This window comes from Lonchura striata, chromosome 2, assembly GCF_046129695.1.
Source record: "Lonchura striata isolate bLonStr1 chromosome 2, bLonStr1.mat, whole genome shotgun sequence".
NCBI classification, from domain to species: Eukaryota; Metazoa; Chordata; class Aves; order Passeriformes; family Estrildidae; genus Lonchura; species Lonchura striata.
Window position 1 is genome coordinate 91,140,403 of NC_134604.1, and position 15,742 is coordinate 91,156,144.

The window sequence follows — 15,742 nt, forward strand, 5'->3', positions numbered from 1 at the left end:
CAAAAAGAGCAAGATTTTGTTTCTATGTCACTTCCACTATAAAAAGTGATAGCTGTATAGATTACATGGTATCTGTTCCTAATGGGAGGAGCAACTTAAAAGAGCCAACTTCACTTTTGAATTGTTCTCTGGTGCCAGTCAGCATGGACAGGTGGATGGTGAGAGGCTCACATACGTGTTTGTTTGCTGTGTACGTACATTTGTTCCAAAACCTAGTACTGTCTCCTAGAGCACAGTGAGCACTACTATATAAACATTCTGTAGCTTCAACATGTGACCTTCCAGATGCTGAGATTACTGTCAGGTGTGGTAATTGATAGCTCAGATTTATCATCGCATTTTGATTTTCTAAATATTTGTTCCTGTCATCGTGGGCATACACACAAAAGTTCCCTCATCTTGATTTGTAGGCTAAGCTACATAGGATACTCAGCCAGTTCACTCATACCTGGGAAAATCAACAAGAGTAATGAATAATTGTAGTTTTAACACATACTAGAAAGCAAAAGTAAATATTAAACTCTCGGTATACTGCAAATGTTTTGTCAACACTGGGATTCTGCAGGATATTAGTTAACATGTGAGGCAAATGATCAAGTTTTTTTATGGACTTCCAGTTCCAGTTCATTGCCTGCCCTTCTGGCAAAACCCCACATCTCTCTGGCATGGCTTGTTCTCTGTGACAAATTGGGCTGCTTCAATTCTCCCTTGCCACTACAGACCAGGAGATTTAGATCTTAGCTTTGTAAATATATGAAAATGTACTGTTTGCCTGTATGAGAACACAGAGCAGAAATCTCTGAAGTGTCTGAGTGTTCCTTCAGTGTTTTGGTAAAATTCATGCTGCTGCTCCTAATTTTCTGCCTGTTGCTTTTTTAAACCTTCAGTTTCAAGCCCCTGATTGGAGAGAGTGGGGCTTTTTGGTTTTGTGGTAGTTGTTTTGTTTTACAGTTTTTCTCCTGGTTCATTTTGCATTGCTTTTTCCAACAGTCGTCGTTAATGGCTTAGGGTAAAAAAGACCAACTGATTTTTGAAGCCTGAAGTCACTTCTTATATCTAGCTAACCCTAAAAGTGGGTTCTTAAAGATACTGTTTTTTTCAGTTTCTAAAGTTATTCAGGGATCTACTTGCCCTAAGCTTACTCTATGTGAACAGTGAAGTGATTATACTCCTCTGAGGTTGTGTTGTTTAATTGCTTGTTTTGCAGATATAGATGAATGCACAGCATCAGCAGACATCTGTGGAGAAGCTCACTGTAAAAATTTAATTAGCTCATATGAATGTCTTTGCGATGCAGGCTACAAGTACGATAATGTGAGAAAAACTTGTCAGGGTAAGCTCAAGAAATGTGTTAGCATTTATTATATAATTTAGATCTGTAGAACCCCAGAAATCTAATTTCAGGCTTTAGTAAAAGCTTTTTTATTTCTTTTTAAATCTTGCCTGCACACTGGAGTTCTGTTCCCTTTTCCTAGTTAGGAGTAATTTGCAGTTTGTGGTCACCTTTGAGTTTATCGAGCTTGCTGTTATCTTTGAGTTCAATGAGTTTGCAGTCATCTTTGATTACTTGAATCAAGCTGTATGAGCCAAAGTACTGAAATTTCTTGAAATTTCAACAAGTGCAAGATCTGGTGAAAGCTCAGAAGCATCTGTGCATGTTGCTGTCGCTCTTCATAGGACAAAAAATGTTACAAAGCAGTAGCTCTTTTTTCAAAACCTATCTTGTGGCATTACCCTGAACTAGGAAATTAATATGTACTGGAACCATGCACAGCTCTGCTGGCTACACTGCTGCAAGCTTTCTCAACTGAGTAAGTTTTGGAAGTATTCCAAAACCAGCATTGTTCCCTGTCTTTTGTCTAAGTTAACGTAATGACTCAAATCACACTCCAACCAGTCCTGTTGGGCATTAAGTGTTAAACTCTGCCTGAAGAGATCCCTGTGGGCTGTCACAGTTTTCTTTCCTGCATTTGTTTGTGAAGAAGATAAAAAATAGCAGAAGAAGAAAGAAAACAGTGAGTGAGAAACTCAGGTTTTATATGCAGTCCCTGACTGCAAGGAGCAGAATTCAGTCACTACAGTCATAGCAGAAGGGGCCTGAAGGGAGGAAGTCTTGTCTAGAAGTTACAGCCCAGGGCTCTGCTCCAGCAGACAAGTAGTTGAGTTCTGCTTCCAGCCTTCCCACTGACTTGCTATGTATCTTTGGGCAGCTGGAATTTGTCTGTGAAAATAGATTTCACAGAATAAGCTGAGTTGGAAGGGACCTACAAGGATCCAAGGATAGAGTCTAACTCCTAGCTCTGCACAGCACAATCCCCAACAGTCCATGTGCCCAAGACTATTGTCCAAATGCTTCTTGAGCTCTGTCAGGCTTGGTGCTGTGACCACTTCCCTGGGGAGACTGTTCCAGTGTCCAACCCCCTCTCTGGGTGTAAAACCTTTTGCTAACATCCAACCTAAACCTTCCTTGACACAACTTCAGGCCATTCCCTCAGCTCTGTCAAGTTTAAAAAAACTCAGTGTTTTTATCTCTTCTTTGCTGTAGATATAGATGAATGCGAAGAAAAGCTCTGTGAACAGACCTGTGTCAATTCACCAGGGAGTTACACTTGTCATTGTGATGGCAGAGGGGGAGTGAAACTGTCCCAGGACATGAATACATGTGAGGTATGTCAGTGTTCATTGCTGTAACTGCAAACAGACCTTTACTTTACAGCACTCCCTGATTCTCTTTCTGTTGTGTGAGGACAATAAACACTCAGAAATGTGTTTTGATTATAGAACATCATACCATGTGTGCCTTTTGCTGTTGGAAGGAGTATTAAATCCTTGCACCTGGGGAGGATGTTCAGTGGCACTCCTGTTATCAGGCTGCGCTTCAAAAGGAAACAACTGACAAGGTGAGAACAATTTAGAACGGCAATGAAAGGCTCTAACTGGCTTTGATGCATGCAAAGGGGTTGTTACAATAATAATTGACCCTACAGTCATCATTATTTGCTTAGATTATGAAGTCTTGTTAGGCCAAACATTACCTAAACCGATAATTAAGAAAGGCAGCCTTGACCACAGAGCTGTTAGGATAATTACTGAAATATGGTATTGTATTCTTTATTCTTGATGATGTTTTAAAAGCTGTACTTACATCTTAAGGCTTTCAGGAGAGCATTAAAAGCTAGTATATTTTACAGAGCTTTAGAGCTGCTAGAATTGATGCTATCTGCATGGAAAATACTCTGTGGTTTTTGAACTCTGCATAACTAATTTATTTCTTGGCACCTGTGTGGTCAGACTTGTGGCTGAGTTCGACTTTAGAACCTTTGATCCTGAAGGTATCCTTTTCTTTGCTGGAGGCCATCAAGACAGCACATGGATAGTGTTGGCTTTGCGCAAAGGACGGCTGGAGCTGCAGCTGAAATACAGCGGAATCGGCCGCGTCACCAGCACCGGGCCACTTATCAACCACGGCATGTGGCAAACGGTGAGTCCAGACCCTGCTGAGGTCTCACTCCCTCTTGGCCTGTCATAGATAGCATGGCACGAGTGAAGGAGAGAGCATCATGCAGTGCTGCCACACTTGCTGGACCTGGAGCAAGTCAATTGCCATAATTCTGGTGACTGTCTCCCAAAGTGAAACAGTGCAGTGCTGATACTGCCCCAAAGCAGAGCCTTTAGCTTCTTGACTTCCTATTTTACACCTCTGAGACCTGGGACCTTACCTGGTTTGCTGGGGGGCTGTTGATTTGTCCTTTCTCAGCTGTATTTTCTTATCTCTTGCTTTCACCCTTGGCTCTCTTCTCCTTGACATCTAGTGTCACACACCTCTAAATGCTATTTAATCTATATGGCTGAGTGATACAACTATAAATATGAACCTACATTTTATCCCCTCCTGCACTTTTCCATTGTTCTCTCTCTGGCATGGTTTTTAATTTGAGAAATCCTGTTTAAGGATTTCTTTGTACTGTCTCCTATTATAAAACATGTAGCCACACATTTCATTTTGAGCATGAACTTGTGTGTACTTTGCAGCCTCACTTTCTATGAAACACAACCCCAATAATCTTCAGATGTCACACTCCAGGCTCAAGTGCAGTTGTGAGCTTTAGTCTGGATTTCAGTATGCACAGAATCAAGCCCTTAGTTTTAGTTAGATCTTAACCAGAGAACTTTGGGTATTGGAACGACTTCATATGGGTTGTGAGAAAATAGCAATTTTACAATTTAAGTTTCAGCAGATGGAAAAAAATGAGTATTTAAAAGCAAGGGAAATGAAAAAGCACCAGGAATGTTCTAATCTCTTGAGCAAAGTTGCATCCTTTCACTGAAATACGATGGTATTTTCAAAACTTCAGGTCAGTGTTTCTACCTAGGTATTTTCTCTGGTGTTAATGCTTCCTAAAATATTTTGAAATCAGCATTGAACCAGCAAACAAGCAAAACCGCAAACAAGCAAACCTCAGGAAAGACTTCTAATGTGGTTATTTGTGTGTAATCCAGCTGGATGAAGTGGCACGTATGAAATTATGATAGTGGAGAATGCACTTGCCTTCTGTTTGTTTTGCATTTCCAAAACCAGTCATCATTTTGTCTTATTTTCAGTGTTCAGTCTAGTCCTGCTCTGAGGACACAGTCTGGTTAGCAGAAATAATGACTTACCTGCACTGTTAAATGTCAGGGCTGAAAGTTAAGCAATCACAAGATTGGTATTTGGTTTTAACCCTGCAGCTGACTGTAGGTCTGTCCCTTGCCAGTGCTGTTCACTTGCTTTTCAGCAAACAGTGGACAGGCTGGCTATGTGCTGTGAACTATCCAAGGCATGAATCCAAAACACAAAGCTGACTGCCTAAGCATATGGGAACTCTTAGCTATGGGAACTGTCCTCCTGAATGTCCCTAAGCCATTGTGGCAGGCAGCAAGTAGCTTCTCTTTGCCACAAGAGTAGGGAAATGAGCAGGATGCTAACCTACTGAAATGCTTCCCCTTTTAGTTTATTTGTGATGGTATTAAGCTTTGACTACAAGAAGCAAGAGCTTAAACAGCCAGAGGGCATTGTAAAGTAGGGAGAATGTGATTTCCGAAACTGGAATCTGTTAAGAATTCCCACAGGGATTAACCTCTTCTCTTAGAGAAGTTTTCATTGATTTGTGTTTGCTTGTATTAAAGATCAGATGCAGCTAAGAACTCAGAATTTTTAAAAATTATTTTTATATTATTACTTCCTATACAATCTAATAAAATTTTAGAGGGCCCTGAATTCTGGTGGCCCTGTAAGTAGCAGTATTTCTTCACAGTATGGGGACTGCTGCAGCCAGCTTTTCCCAATTCCCATTTGCTCTGTGTCTGCCCAGTGTCCGTGCCAGAGCATGGAGATGGTCTGTGCCAGCCCCTTGTGGCACTCCACAGCCTGGAGCATCAGGGCAGTGGTGACCACGACCCTGGGCAGAGGTGTCTGTGTGAGGACAGCCTGTGTAGCTCAGCCAGCTGGGCTGACTGCCATGACCTATGGGCTTATATTCCCCCACACTGAATGGGTTTCACAGCCATCCAATACTCCAAAAAAAGCCTCTTTGAGACTGGCTTGTGTGTCTCCGTGAAATGCGGTCTGGAGATGTAGGTGCTACTTTAAACAAAAAAGCTGCAGACAAATAAATTCATGTCCAGTAGGATGTGGCACCAGGTGGAAACAGTGTTGTAGCAATATCAACCAAATTGTACTGGAATTCACAAGACAAGAAAAAGGTTCATGAGAGGAGGAAAGCCTACTATCAAATTCACTTAGTCTTCATTACTGAGGACTGCAATCTAAAGGGAGTGCCCAGGTACAACCTGCTCAACCCTATCCTCCTTTATGTTACAGCCACAGAGCAAGAACTCAGAAAGGCTGATAAGAGCAATTTTGGGACTGCTAGTCAAAACACAGAGAGAAAGATGCTCAGGACCTAACCTGCTAGCAGGGAGAGGGAAGAACATGCCTAAACATCCTCTGAAATAGATAATTGGCTCTGTACAGCAGCTCACTGATAGAAGCAACATCTGAGTGTCCCAGGGAACAGAGCTGTACAGATGAAGAGTGAGTAGGTGGAGTATCTGTCATAGAGTGGGTAGAAGATTATGAAATAGTGGAGGTGTGTTCCTTTCTTCTTTACAGAAGGATTGGGACTGTCTTCTGCTACAGCTACAGAACTACCCCATGATAGCAGGATCCATGTCCCAAGCTGGCAGCATCTTGGCTGCTGGTCAGTCTGGTGCATCAGCTTTGGGCTTCACCTTCTTTCCTTCCGTAGAAGCTTTATAGTGTTTCTCTGTGCAAAGTAATCAAAATGATGAAATTTTTTTGAAATTTCAGTGGTAATAGAATCTTTCTATAAGTAGCTTTACAGAGACATGGAGTTAAAACTTGCAGATGCTTTTTTGAGAGAAAAGTTATTGCTTATTACACATTTTTATTGCCCTTTCAAAAATTCCATCCTGTGTTGTGCTTTTTGAAGAGGTTGATATTAAAGTACTGGGTATGAGAGGCTTCTGTGTTATCTTACATTGATCCAGCAAAAGACATCTTGTTTGTCCTTCCAGCTTTTCCTTTCACATGCAACTGCAATAGGAAGTTTCTTATTAATAACTAATTATTGCATTTACACTTTGCATAAAGCAACCTACATAAGTCATGAATTTAATCCACTCACATTTTTCTGTAGCTGTTTTGAAGTAGATGTTCTGTGTCCACCATAAAGGTTAATCACAGACCTTTTTCTAGAGTAGATTTACATAACAAGGTGGAAGGTAACTTAAAAGGTGAACAAAGAGGTTTGGGGACTGAAAATATTTCTTTATCTTGGGGATTTCACTGGGGTCTGTCCTGTAGCTGAGACTGCAAACACTAAGTTCTATTCCTACTTAGTAACGCAATTTGGAATTTTACTTTTTCAGATCTCTGTTGAGGAACTTGAAAGAAATTTGATTGTAAAGGTCAACAGGGATGCAGTTATGAAAATAGCTGTCTCAGGAAACCTGTTTACACTAGACAAGGGAGTGTATCAGCTGAATTTGACAGTAGGAGGCATTCCTTTCAAAACCAAGGACCTTATTGTACCGGTAAGTAAAGCATGGTAATTTGTGTTCCTTTGCATGCCTAAAGGGCTTGATTTCATATTCTCTTGGGGCAATGTAGGTCCTTCCTGAGAGCTGTTCAACCTGCCCTGAAACAGGTGCAATTATCACCTTCTAGATACAACTTTCTGTCCATTGACTAAAGCAGGAGCCTAAGCCAGTAGCAAAGTTGAGTCTCCAGATTTTTTATTGGTAAATTTGGTTGAGATGTATCCCACAAAATACTGCACAGCAAAACTGAAGCAAATGACAAAATTCACAGTGGTGATGCTGGCTTGGAGAGCAGGAGTGGCCCAGGGTAGGGGTCAGTGGGCATGCTGCTGTTTGAGGGTGCCACTGTGCCTACTACGTCTGGAACCAACATCAGGGGCACTCCTTGTGTTGTGACCAAAGTTTGTTCTTCACGTGTTACAAATCACAATTTGCTGTATGTGTTTGCTGTGTCAGTATAGTGAGACCCAAGGAAAAACAGGAGCTTATTTTTCTTTATTTGCTCCTAATTGAAGTAGATACAGCATATGAATAAAAGTTAAGGCAGTCCTTGGGTAACATTGGGTGATTGTTGTGTTTCTCGAATAGCTGCTGCTCAGGCTGGTTTGAATGGCCACCACAAGCAGAGTTGGCACCTAGAAATCCAAATTTGCATCTCTTTATTCCTGAATGAGGTGACAAGCTTGTGGTTCTGTGACTGGGAATGCAGCAGCTGAGCCTTACAGCTCCTGTGCCTCACAAGAAGTCATTCAAGGCCACAGCTTGTCAGAAACAGTCCCAAGGTGTACTCAGAACCTAGGATTGAGAGCCAGAAACTCCTCAGGTTTTTATCCTGGCTCAGACACTTAATTCTCTCTCCTTTACTTAACTGGGGGTAGTGGTGCTGATTTAGAGGCTTTGCAAGGAGCCTTCTCTTTACAGACTGACTCACATTTTAATGCTGACATTAGGTACAGGATAGCCTAACTATAAGCTGGAGGGAATAAGGTATGTACAGAGTGGTGTGCCAAGCTTGTGGTGCAGGCACCCCTCCTTGAGCCAGAACCCAAAAACTTATACTGTGATCAGCTCCAATCTTGTGTGTCATGCAGACTGTTTGCAAGGACAAAAAGGATTGGTATTTTCAACCTTAAGTTAGCCTCCAGCATTTGCAATGCTGAATTATGGAGCTTTGGCTACAGAGCTTTAGAAATAAGTTGTATTAATGATGGGCAACACATAGAGGAGCTTACAGAATCAATAAAACCATATCAGCACCTGCACTAGCTAGTGCCCTTTTGGCCTATAGAGACAAGCTGAGCTCAGGGGAGTTTCCTGGGGAAATACTGACCACTCAGTTGCTTGGGGTTGCAGGATTGGTATTGCTGCCTATTGGTTTGCATGTTCATAACATGTCAAAATTATTTCTACTGTTTAGTTTCATAATATAACTCAGTATTCCTTTGCACACAATTCCTCTTCACTGAACAATCGTTTGAGGCATAAGATACTGCTTTTGTCTTCCCAGATAAACCCTCGGCTGGATGGTTGCATGCGGGCATGGAACTGGCTGAATGGGGAGGACACCTCTATCCAAGAGACCATAAAGATGAATGAAAAGATGCAGTGCTTTGCTGTAGCAGGACGAGGGTCTTTCTATCCTGGCCGAGGTTTTGCTGTGTTTAATCTTACTTACAGTAAGTAGGCTGGGATTTTTTTATTTCTGACCTGTTGTCCTGCCATTAACTATACCTGGTTAATAAATGGTATAAAACTTAGGTGTATGCCAGACTCACTGTTGATTGATGCAGAAAAGATTACACTTGTGGTTCTTACTGAAGGAAGGCCTATAAATCATAGTTCAAGCCAATGCAAATATGCCCAGCAGGGATTAGGTTCTTTCTGTGTAGCTCCAGTAATACATTTCACACCCAGACTGGCTCCAGCTCATCCCCAGCCTTCAAAGCTTTACATCTCTCTGTCAGCAACTTAGGTATTTCCATTCCTTACCATTATTTTCTGCTCAACAGGGAGACCTGCAAGCCATACTGCTGTATCTTAGGGTTATGATAGACAGAAAAATTATTATTGTCTATTGTCTTGGATTCACTTTTAATCAAGGGGTGTCGTTACTTACACTTGGGACTATGCACTAAGCATGTCTCTGATAGAAGCCAATGAAATTGGCATACAGTAATAACAGGTTTCAAGTCAAACTTGTCCATACTAATGTAGCACTCAGAAAGGCACCTTTTATTGTTCTACATTATTGTGTTTGCTCATCTGTGTAATCAACTATCAGTATTTCTGAACTCACACAAATGCTGACCATCTATTTCAATCTACTGTGTAAGTCCTGCTCTGCAGGAGCCATCTGTTCAGTGTTATGTGGACTTTTCTGCTGTGCCATGGTAAATTAGGGAGTACCAGGTGTCTGTCGTATTACTTAGCACATGGATTCAAAAGTTGCAAAGTAAAGACAAGGCAGCATCTAAAGTGCAGGTGAAGTGCAGATGATAGGTAAGCTTTATAAAGAACGGATTATTGTATTTCAAGATGTGGTGAGCTACCAAAGCTAATAGTCCTGTGAAGGGAGGTTGCAGGAGCAGGTTGAGATGTTTCTTTGCAGCTTGCATTACATTTTAAATTATTAGGGCACTGAGGCAGTAAGAAGATACCAGAAAGTTTAATTCAGGGTTCAGTGGGTGAAATAAAACATGCCACACTTCTGAGAGATCAGTGATCAGGAAGAGTTTGAGTAGGTGATGAGTGTAGTACACTTACACAATTTTTGAGTTTAATACAGGCATTCATAGAAATGTTTTCTGCGTGCCAAATTTCAACTCAAATTTCTCAATGATCTTTGGACAGACTGGTAAAAAAAATTGAGTTTTGATTGACCAATCTTGCAGCAGTTCTTTGAATGTGTCAGACTGGCAGCCATGGGATTTTTATTAACTCTTTGTGATAAAAAACTTTATGTTATCTTTTGACATTCTGAAAAGCAGCAGAATGCGTAAGGTAACAAGAGGAAACTGATGCCATTTTCTTGTCCAATTTTATGTTCAGGTGCTTTGAAATGATTTTTTTTTTAAATTTAAAAAATTTGGCAGTCCCTCCAGATGCTCATCTGCATATGCTCTTCTCTAGGGAGAATTTGAACAGCTTACCCATTTGACACATTGTCCAATGAATTTCTTTTTCTGCAGTGCAACCTTCTTCTGGAAATGAAACCAAGACAAATTGGGAAATTGAAGTAAATGCTGTAATTCAACCAGCAACAGATACTGGTGTGCTGTTTGCCCTAGTTACAGAAGAAGCATCTGTCCCGTTATCACTATCTCTGATTGACTATCACTCCACAAAGAAAGTGAAGCAACAGGTATAAACAAGTATTTTTATACAGAAGTTTCCTTCCTGTTTCCTGGTAACTGGAAGTCAATTTCAGAAACAGCTGTTAGGTTTGCTGCCTGCCTCATTATTTATCCCACCTGTTCAGGACATGGTCTGAAACAACAGTGCTTGCCTGAAGTTCTGCCTCTTACAGGTGTGTGTCAGATGATAATAGGGAGCTCTTTGCCAATGTGGTCTAGATAAAAGATAAAGCTGCTCTCTTGAATGCAGGCATATTTTATTTTCTGGCACAGAAACTGTTTAGTGCCATAAATGAGGGATTTCCATTTTTGCATATCAGTAGATGTCACAAAGGAGCCAAGAGACAGGCTTTAGGTGTGGGAAAAGTACTGGGAAAAGCCAGTTATGGTGGAGTGTCGAAGCTACTATTTAATGGCATTCATAACAAAGAGCTAAATTCTGGCATTCCACAAGGGTAAACCATTTCACTAAATGCCATGAGCTAATTTTCATTTATAGTACAGCAGCTCCAGCCAGTTTGTCCCCAGTGCAATATAATGTCTTCTGCAAGGCTCACTAAGAACTCTCCCTGAGAAAACACAGTTTCAGGAATTAGTCCCACTGGTTCATTGGTTTTTCATCTATGCAAATGAGCTCGGAACACAATCAGCAATAGTAATAAGCCTAATTCTCTGGAGGCTCTGCAAAATATTTGTAATAAGGGGCATATTGGGCTCATCCTGGTTCTGGCTAAGTATAGCTAGGTATTTTTCTGCTCATTGTCTGTTTCTTTTTTTCTTTCTCCTGCTGTTCAGTTTATCATCATGGCCTTGGAGAACACAGTTGTGTCCAGACTGGCAATAAATCTCTGTGATAAAAAGGAACACTCTGTAGATGTCCTCCTCAGGAAAGATCACTTATCCCTGAGGGTAGATGGGAAAGCAGGAGAGAGTGAACTAAGCATCTCTGAGTTGGAGGACAGTCTGTCCATCTTGGAGAGCTCTTTGCAGTCAACGAAGACATACGTGGGAGGATTGCCAGGTGAGCCTCCAGTTTTGTACCATGGACCACAGACTTCCAACTTGCTTTGCTGAGCTGGGAGTCAGGAAAACTGTTTATGTTCAAGCTGTGAGGATCCTTCTCTGTTTCTGCTTGAGCAGGCTTTGTATGCAATTCAGAACAAAATGGATCTGGGGTTGCACTTTCCTTGAATGATTGTGTCCTTCTGAGGGCAGCTGAAGGCAAAAATAGAAAGAGAATGTTTTACTTGTTCAACAGTAGGAATTATTTAATCTGAAGGATTGCTGTATGCTGGGCTATTATTTTAAACCAAGTAAAATCCATGGGAGCTGGACTGCAAGTTCCTGCAGTGCTTCATTAATGTAATGAACCTGTGGGAGCACTCCTTGAGGGAAGTACTAGGGCCTTAAGGTGTTTTGCCTGAAACTGGAGAAGCCCAGTGTGGTGATCCTCCCTGGCTGATGCTCTCTTTGAACTGATCACAGTTCACTGGCTGCATCCCAGCAGAGCTCATGTAGGGCACAACCAAGGGATTAACATCATGTATAGTGTCTCTGGCTTTTCAGCAGCAACTGGGTTTCTAAGGGGAGGGAGGTCAGTTTGCTCCTCTCTTCTGAACCTGTAAGATCAAACTTTCATCTGAATCGTGAATTTTGGCCAAGTTTGAGAGTTTGCTTCTTGCTCTGCCTGAACAAGTTTATCAGTCCCTTCTGCTGAGGAATGCTATTAAAGGAACACTTATGTCTCTGATGCCAGCAGCTAAGCAAAATCTTGCCCTTACTTGCCCAAGCATGGGAGAGGTACAAATGTTGGCCTCTTGTTAGGTGCTGAAGCAGTCAGGCTGGAACAGGGTGGCTGAGGTGCCACATGGTGCACATAGGACACGTGGTGTGGCTGTCCCCACCATGAGCAAGAGTTTACAGAGAATTTATGCTGATGATGCAAATGGCTCCCAGTCACACCTGAAAGGGGGAGGCCACATACTCTGAACCATTCACACAGTGGCAGGAATGAGGCTGAAATCCCAAATGTGACATTTTCTACTCTCAGATTGAATTCTCTAAGGTGGCCATTGCACAGGCAAGAGAGTTGCCTGCTTTCAAGCTGCTCTCAGGTGCACAGCTCAGAAAATCATCCCATTCTGTCACTGTCCCAGGTTCTCTGTGGTTTGCTTAGACTACCTGTGCTGGCTAAGGGTGAGATACCACGGCTGTGGCAGCTCAGACTCAGCTGGCTGCTGTGGGTTTAGCTACTATCCCCCTTTGATCTGTTGTGCTTAGCAACGGGAATTTCTGCCAGCACTCTGCTTTTGCTATTGAGATGAACCCAGTGCTTGTATGAGAAACCCTGTGATTTGCCAAATAAATAAACATTTCAGCACTTCAGTTGGATTAATCACTCTGGGTTAAGTAACAATACCAAATGGTCAGATCTAAGTGAGTTTGGCTCATTCAGATTTTGAAAACATTACGTAGATTTTAGTTTTTCCATGCTTCCATACCCTGTGGAAAAAACAGTATAGTGGTCAAACTTCACATCTTTATTCCATTTGCCACAAATAAAGAAAGATTTCTGGATCCAAATATGTATTAAGTCTGATCCTAAGCACAGCTAATATTGCAGATGCGGAAGAAATACTACTTAAAGTTTCAACAGATAAGAGGGAACATATAGGCATTAATTACATTTTCTATAGGCTTTTTGGTTCTGGTAAATCCTAAATTATGTAATTTATGTGATGCATGGGTGATTTTTCAGAAAATATGCATTCCACCAGGTGAAGGAACCTTTAAACTAGACTTCCAAATCTTTACATGACCACATTTTGGACAGATCCATTTCTAGTCATAACAGAAAATTAAATATTTCACATGATTTACAACTACAACACTATGAAAAAAAAATTAATTTCTTTTTAATCTCTTACAAATCCATCTGAAAGCCCACACTGTCTTTCAGTCAGCCCTGTGGCACATGTGACAGCAATCTGCTTGACTCCTTAGACGAGTCTTCAAGTTGTTAAGTCACAACTTCAACTCCCTCTGAATTTAGTTTACATTCCCTCCCTCAAAATTTAGTTTACATTCATGTAAGGTATTACAACAGAGATGCTGCATTCCTTTAGCAGACTTTGCAGATAAACTTTAGTAAATGGGGAGGAATGGGAAATAGATAACATCACTAAACAAAGCAACTACCAGGCAATGGTAGCTCTCCCCCAGGAAGCTGAAGAGATTTATAGTATTTTTTGTGAATTACAGATCTCCTACAAATGTTCTCTCTCCCACTCAATCCTAGATTCTGTCTGAGCCATGTCTGATCACATCAGCCCTGCATATCTCCAGGCAGAACACTTTAAATTTAATATAATCTTGGGTCAACAGGACAACCTATTGTTCAAGTTGTCCTTGCTTCGATGTAAAGATAAGTGATTTATTTAGCTACCTGAATCACTATGAAGTTAAATATTCTTTGAGACATTCATTATTTTCCATTGCACAACCAGTTTGATTGAGCTTTGGGTTGTAAATAAGCCAAAGACCTTTGGGGAAAGGGAGAGGACAGAGCTCATGTAGATTTTCATGTCATTGTGTTACTTTGTTGGGTTTTTGTTTGTTTATGGTCAGTGTGTATTACAGAAGTTAGTAGTAAGATTGACTAACTTCCTCTAGTCTATTGGATTGTACTTAGTGTTTTCTTCCTTGCCATCTGTTTTCTGCGTCTGGTAAACTGATTAAAAGAACATCACCAGAGGGTCTCCACAGTAGAAATTAGTTTAATTAGTCTGAACAATTCAACTGATGCATTCCAGCACCTTGCTGATGAAGGCCAGAAACCTTCCTCTGCTCACACACAGCAAAATTGTGGTAAAGATGAGTCCAGCAAGTGGTAGAGGCAGCATATGGGAAGTCCTTTTCTGTCATAAAGTTCTTCCTATAATCTTTTGGAAGTAATTTGGAAGAGAAAGAGCATTAGAGGAAGGTCTAACATCTCCACCAATAACAAAGCAGAGGGTTTGGAGATGGAGCGGGGGAAACATGAGGCTGTGTGAACACATTGTGCCACTGCAGTGAAGCCTTGCTGCTGAGCAGCACAAGGTTCCATGGTTTCATCCGATCTGGAGGCCTTGCAGAGACACAGACCAGCTGAGGAAGGGCTCAGCCTGGGAAAAGTATTGGACTGACACCAGAACAGATGGTGCTTTCCTCATGTCTGGGATTGTGCTCTTGCCTTCTGGCAAGGGGGCAGGGGGAGGTAGAAACGCCCGCATGGAAGAAGGTGAGCTTGAATTCATTGAAGCAATAGCCATCTGAGCCTCGGCAGGGCAGGCATTCATTTAAAGGCAGCTGTCAGATATTTATCTCCTCTTTCCAACAGATGTTCCTGTCACTTCCACTCCGGTCACCGCATCCTACCACGGCTGCATGACCCTCAAACTGAGCAACACGGCACTGGACTTAGATGAGGCTCTGTACAAGCACAGTGACATCACCTCACATTCCTGTCCTCCAGTCCAGGAGGGTCAGTAGGTACCACTGCAATGCGAAAGTTTTATACTCAGAAACTTTCAGTGCTTTTCTTTTTTTAAAAGATATAAATTATTCAGATCTACCACACTGCGTGTATAGTTTCTCTTAAACACTGAAGTTATGTAGAAGCTACTGATCCTTTTGTCAGATTGATTATTGAAATACTCTTTGCTTTGAGGTATAAAGGTTGTAATATATTTGTAAATAGTTAAGAAGACTAATATTAAATACATCTAAAGTACAGATTGTACTGAAAGTGAATACTATCTTTAGACTGTAAGAGACAGTTTCATCTATAATGTGGGAAACCTGGTAACATATGAGTATGGACTGGAAGAAAAATAAAAATTCTGTATTATTTTTTATTACCAAACACTGCTTTCTGATTTGCAAAATATGAGAGAATAAAATATTTACATACAAGTTTTTAATTTACCTGTACTAAGGTTATTCTGTATTCTGGTATTTGGAGACAGTGACTCAGACTGTGCCTGATGTGGAGGTTACACTGGGAGAGGGTGGGGGAGAGTGGAAGGAAGGGCTGCTTTTTTTTTTTTTTTTTTTTTTTTGGAGGTTGTGCGTTGGGGGTTTATATGCTTTCATCAGTATTTCATATCTTCTTAGCTGAAGAGCAAATGGTGGCTGCTATTCTAACTGCTAGAGCTTCTCTTTCTGAGTACCACAAAAAAAAAGACCCAATTGTGACCTTTAGAAAAACTCTTGGTCAACAGAAAATGGAAAATGAATTTGGGTCAGCA

The 15,742-nt window shown here is 41.2% G+C and overlaps 1 protein-coding gene across 1 annotated transcript in view; it reads left to right on the forward strand.

The window, feature by feature from the left end:
- GAS6 (growth arrest specific 6) overlaps nucleotides 1–15,407 on the forward strand; it is a 37,852-nt gene extending 22,445 nt beyond the window's left edge. The window contains exons 7-15 of the mRNA XM_021545624.3: nucleotides 1,208–1,333; nucleotides 2,546–2,667; nucleotides 2,782–2,900; nucleotides 3,292–3,481; nucleotides 6,931–7,095; nucleotides 8,609–8,777; nucleotides 10,290–10,462; nucleotides 11,250–11,475; nucleotides 14,833–15,407. Coding sequence (XP_021401299.2) covers nucleotides 1,208–1,333; nucleotides 2,546–2,667; nucleotides 2,782–2,900; nucleotides 3,292–3,481; nucleotides 6,931–7,095; nucleotides 8,609–8,777; nucleotides 10,290–10,462; nucleotides 11,250–11,475; nucleotides 14,833–14,984 — 1,442 coding nt within the window. The 3' untranslated portion in view covers nucleotides 14,985–15,407. The remainder of the gene's footprint in view (nucleotides 1–1,207; nucleotides 1,334–2,545; nucleotides 2,668–2,781; nucleotides 2,901–3,291; nucleotides 3,482–6,930; nucleotides 7,096–8,608; nucleotides 8,778–10,289; nucleotides 10,463–11,249; nucleotides 11,476–14,832) is intronic.
- Nucleotides 15,408–15,742: the final 335 nt, after the last annotated feature.